Source organism: Arachis duranensis, chromosome 10 (assembly GCF_000817695.3).
Source record: "Arachis duranensis cultivar V14167 chromosome 10, aradu.V14167.gnm2.J7QH, whole genome shotgun sequence".
Lineage (NCBI taxonomy): Eukaryota > Viridiplantae > Streptophyta > Magnoliopsida > Fabales > Fabaceae > Arachis > Arachis duranensis.
In genome coordinates this window covers 4,895,642-4,901,580 of record NC_029781.3, presented here as the reverse complement: position 1 = coordinate 4,901,580, position 5,939 = coordinate 4,895,642, and the positions used below count along the sequence as shown (strand labels likewise).

Below are 5,939 nucleotides of genomic sequence, written 5' to 3'. Positions count from 1 at the left end.
GAACACCATATTACGACTTAAAAGAATTAAAGCTGTTGAAAGAAAAAATGGAGAATGAAGTTGAAAAATTAAAAAGATATTTAGAAACAACAAAAAGAGTAGAAATAAAAGAAGTTTTGGAGGATTTGAAAAATTATATTAAAGAAAAAGACAAACAGATAAAAGATTTTATATACAATGATCAATGCAAAAAAGAATATTATAAACTAAAACAAGATTAAAAAAAAAAGAAAAAAACTATAAAAATGAAATCAGACTTAGTAATAAATGCTCAATATTTATTCGAAGCAAAATATGAAGAGTTAATAATTTTGAAAAAGAAATTACATCTTAAAAATTGGTATCAGAGCCAAGTTAACGATTAAGGGTAACACTTTCTCTTTAAGCAACACTTTTAGTGACACGTTTTTAAAATCAACAAATAACTATAAAAAACAAAAATCTTTACAAATGCATCTGTACACTAAATGCCCCTTATTGTAATTTGTTTGGGAATAGTGAACGGTTGAATTACTTTTCTGTTGTATTGACCTTAACTAGCGTGTTAATTAGGGAAGAATAATTTCTGAAATTATTGAGTTATTATCCATCTGATCTAACCTTTCTTGCTTGACTTCGCTACTGGGATTTGGTCATCGCAACCCAGTACGTTCAATAATTAATAACACATGAAACCTAGTCTCAAACACTCACCATATTTATTTACAAAAGGGGTTTCTTATTTTAATAGGAATTTACTAATTTAGTGAAAGATAAAATTTTAAAATTATAATAATAGGAAATTTTTAAATTCTTATGTATTTAATGTATAATATTTTTAAAATGATTTTAACAAGATTCATATAACAAAAATACAATTTAAAAGTGTTTAAAACATCTTTTGATTTTTTTTTTGTCGTTAGAAATTCACGTCACTGTTTTCCACTAATGTATAACGTTTTAGTTTACGATTATGTATTTTTGTCACATTTTTAATAAATAATATGAAGATATTTTTATCAATTATAAAATTTCAAAAAATTTTTTATCGACACAAAATAAGTTGAATGCATTTTTGATAATTTATCTATTTATATTTAACCATTTTGAGTTTTACATTTTTCTCACACACAAGGAAAAAAAATGATAATATCTTCAGATGCTCATCTATATGAATTAGTGTGCTCCTAGTCTTATTTAAGATTAATAAGCATCACTGGTTACATAGAACCTTATAGAAGTCGCTTTCAACTATATATGAGTAGGACCTCCAATTAAAATTTCTAAACCCTAGGGAACGTTTTACTTTAGGGACAAGTTTATTATTAGTAAAAGATTTTAAAATTTTTATATTTTAATAAAATAAATTTAATTTGTAATTTTTTTTAAATAAAAAATTCAACACAATAAGGTAGAACATCAATGTCACAATAGAAAAATACTAAACAGATAAAATAAACTAATTCCTAATCATGTTCGACAAAAGCTGTCAACAACCCAAAAGATCAAATATCACTTTACTCTTTGTAATTCTTAATCGACTTGTTAACTACTCCTGCAATACCTGATTCTTGATTCTTGAAAATTTTGTCATTTCTTTTCAACCAAATACTCCAAATAATAACAATAAAATCAAACTCATCAATATTCTATTAATTTGACTGTACGATTGACCACCTGAACCACCTTAATATGAATTTTTAAGAAAAAGAGTGTTAGGAGCAGGCACTTTTGTTAAATTCTGGCTAATACTTAACTATTAAAAGAAAATTAAATGATTTTATACCATTAAATATAATCTCATACCATTAAAAATATTATTAATAACTAATTAATAATTAAAAATCACAAAATCTGTTGGTACTAGACTTTCTTCTTTTTGAGAATAACACACATAAACTCTAATTATTAATTTATTATTACTAGCTTTGTCTTCAAAGCCTAGTGGAAAAGAAAAGCGCGTTTTGGAAAATCCGTGGTGCTTGCTTATTACATAGCAAGATTCATTTTGGGTCCCTTATCTCTGTTTGGTACTTTGGTTTATATGACATTTTTAACTAACCTCTATGCACTAAAGTCACGGAACTGGAACACAAAATTCAAAAGGGGTCTCTACTCACTTGACCTGGAATAGGAGTCTTCGGCTTGATGCTATATACGAGCATGATGTGAATACGATAATGTTAGAAAAAAAAATCAGTTTAAATAATTTAAATATTTAATATTTATTTATTATAATATATTAAATAAAATTAAAAATAATAAATTTTAATAATTTTTAGTTAATATTTTTTTATTATCAAATATTTTTTGTTGAGAATGCGTAAATGATAAAGGAAAAAAAGTATGCCCATACCGTTGGGGACGAAAAAAGGGAGCATGCTCATACATACTATCACATTCTTTTTTTTGTTACAAGCATGTTCAGATCGGAAATGAAGAAAGTTAAATTAGTGGTATTATTTAAGAGATTACTCAATTCACATCTTCATGCGAACATCATAACTAAAAGATTTGAAATGATAATTTAATTAAATATATTAGATTATTTAATAGTTTTTACTCAAAATATTTTTAAATAAACTTTAAAAATATTAAAAGATCGTATAATCACAGTAGCGACTGTAATAATAATCGGTTAATCACATACATAATATGCACCTATTTATTATTGCTTAAGAAAAAGTCTAGGAACTATCATTTTTATTAAAATTTGACTCATACTTAATAAAAAAAATAAATAATTTTATATCATTAAATAATTTTACATGATTAAAAATATTAATAATAATTAATTGATAATTATAAATCATAAAATATATTAGCTCCCTAGCACTCCTCAATTATGAAAATGCAGCTTTTGTTTAAAAAAATGATAACATAACATTGAATATAGAGCTTGCGACTTCTTATCCAGATGCCCCTTTACGTCAACATGATAGATCTATCGAACTGCGTTAGACAGAAGAAAGAAAGGGAATTAAATGGTGATTATTAATTAAACACACATGAATCAAGGATGCAGCTCAAATGCTAAGGCACGATTAAGTCATCATCAGTTTAATTAGTTGCGCATTGATTAATAAAATAGAATAGTCAAAATATCACAACAACTCCCTACACTTTTCCAACACAAGTTGGCGCCACGCCGCCTCAAAGCGTGTCATAAAAAACTGTGACATATGTCGCGTGGACCCAATTCATGATGAAACATCATAGGAAATAAAATTGGGGGTGAAAGAGACACAATGCAATCTTCTACTTAAATTCAAAGGAAGATGCAGTGGGACAATTATGATCGTTGGATGATCCTCAGAAAATACACACTTATTAATAAGTGTATCCAAATCCCCACCTGTCACGGTTATATAAGTTGCCATCTTTATTTGTTTTACTTGCTAGCCATATAATGATGAAATAAATATATGATATGATTTTGGATGGGAGTATGTAACTAAACTTTGCACACTCGTCAAATGATGGTACCATGTGAGGAACGAAAAGGGAGGATCCAAAATTATCTTGTTTGCCCATGATATCTTATCATATCATGCAGGTATTAGAGGTTGATTGCTACATTTTTGTTCCTTTGTGTGCACCTTTATTTTGATGCACGCATGGTGATGGTGGTGTTGAATAGGATGATTCAGATCAGGACAAATCTTTTTAATTTGTAGATGTAAACGCCCTCTCTACCAATTTGAAATAAAAACGAATTGAAGTTGATTTTATATATGTTTGCATTAGATTATTCAATTAAACCTACAAAATAGTTGAAAATATATGTATGGCTAAACATGTAAAAATCTTGTAATGACGGTAATTAACAAATTTTTTTTTTTTACGTAAACGTATTCCAAATTTTGATTCTTTTAATGTAATGACAAACCACTAGAAAAGGGAAGGAAAAACTCGAACAAAATCATTAGAAGCATTATTATCGCCGTTTTTGGTCCCCCTCCACAAAATTTTGTTTTTTCTATGATTCTAATCGAAAAGAGAATAAAATCTTGGGAATTCAAGTTCAATCATCTATAGTCTAAAAGGGGGAAAGGAGGAGAGAAAGAAACACTATTAAGACCTAATTAGAAGCATGGAAATAAATCTACACATATTTATATCCATCATCAACAATGTGCACAACAGCGAGTAGAAGCTAAGAATAATATATATAAGTATCTATATAATAAACGTATAGTATCTTATTAATACGATTAGGAAGATAAATAAAAGGAAACATATATATTTAAGTAAAATTTCAAAATTAACACAACCTTAATCTTAATAACTTTTAATAATCACACAGAACCTTGAGAAACCTTGCTTATGACCTTACCATCTTGACCCAACGACACCCCACCACCGGTTAGAGCCTGAGTAACCCCTTGGTACGGCGGCGCGTGCACGACACCACCACCCGGCGCAGTGTAGTAAACCTGTCTTCCACTTCCACTATCGTACGCCACCTGTGCGTAAGCCGCACCGGTATTATCCTGCATCCCAACTGGCCTAACCACCCCGAATCCTTCCGTATAACCGGGACCTTTAAGCGGCTGTGGTGGTGCCATGTTCGCCGGAGCAGCCGAAGAAAACGGCGGCTTATGTGGCGGCACGCCGCCGTACAACGGAGCTTCGCGGTAACCGTCGGAAGCCATTCGCTGCACCGCATAGTACCCCTGCGTTGTCGGTGGAGGAGTCTGTGGACGAACTACAGGCGCGTGATGATAGAACGCTCCATGCGCCGGAATCACATAAACCGGCGGCTCACCACCGCCGGCAGCGGACGATGCCGCCGGATGATAAGCCTCGCTGGAAACATGCTTATCAGGCCAATATCCAGGTTGTAACGGCGCACTCGCCGGAGGAGCTTTCTGAGCGTAATAGTCACCGCCGGTAGGGGCATAATTCCCGACAAGAGCTTCCTCGCTCTTCCTCCGATACGCAGCAGCTTGATCGCTTTCCGAAATTTGCATCCTCTGAAACTGCCTCTGAACTTCCAGCGGGTGGCTCAAGTTCGGATCCGATCCAACGACACGATCGGAGGTATTAACGGCAACCCTCTGTTGGTACTCCGGCGGCGGCGGGACAGGCTCCGGCACCGTATCATGGAACTTCACCGGGACAGGAGCTGCCGCCGGTGACGGCGCAGGTGGCTGAAGCTGCTGAGGAGCAACATTAACAGCAGTATTCTTCTCAAGACCAAAGAGATAATCCACGTTGGGATTCGGTTTGAGCGGGTCGGGTTGGGCCGGGTCAAGACGGTTATCAGAAGAGGGAGGAAGGTTGTTATTACTGTTAGTGTTAGTAGTGTTGGCTTGGAAGAGGAATAATCGCATGCGGGCAGGTCTAGCGGAAGCACGGTAGAGTCGATCGTACTCGTGCATCATGTGGTCAAGGTCGTCATCATTAGTGACGGAGATGAGAGCGTCAAGATCCTCACCAGGGAGCTGGTACTTGAAGGAGAGGTCCTTGGGGTCGCAGCCGCAGAGGGCGGAGAGCTTGGCGATCATGGCGTTAAACTTGATGTTGAGGTCGACGGCGAGGATCTTGGTCTCGCCGGCGACGTAGGAGAGCTGGTTGTCGTGGGTGCGAGGCTGGATCTTGCCGCCGTAACTGCACATGAACTTGGCCTTGTAGTTGGGTGGCGGTTGTTGGTCGTCCCATGGAGGAGGGTTCTCGAAGTCGATCTCTCTTGAGCGCGGAGAAGAGTCCCCTGAGTCTGGGTAAGATGGGTATGAATAGTTGTTCTCCATAGCCATGGATTTCTTTTCTGAACAATTGAAGTAATAAGAGTGTGAATGTGTGATTGATTGGGTGCGTCAAATTGTCACTTGTTAGTGTTTCATTGTGGCAGCGAAAAGCTTCAAGAGGAAGAGATTAGATAGAGACAGACACCATGGTCAGAGGTGACTCTTTTTTTTTTTTTGGTTGCTTCCACACATATCTTCTTATTTATGCAT

At 34.7% G+C, this 5,939-nt stretch overlaps 1 protein-coding gene across 1 annotated transcript; it reads right to left on the bottom strand.

Moving 5' to 3' along the window:
• Positions 1–4,129: 4,129 nt before the first annotated feature.
• LOC107468650 (uncharacterized) lies at positions 4,130–5,918 on the bottom strand. Its single transcript, XM_016087978.3, has one exon. It carries the CDS (start codon positions 5,736–5,738, stop codon positions 4,278–4,280), a length of 1,461 nt encoding a protein of 486 aa, XP_015943464.1. The 5' UTR covers positions 5,739–5,918; the 3' UTR covers positions 4,130–4,277.
• Positions 5,919–5,939: the final 21 nt, after the last annotated feature.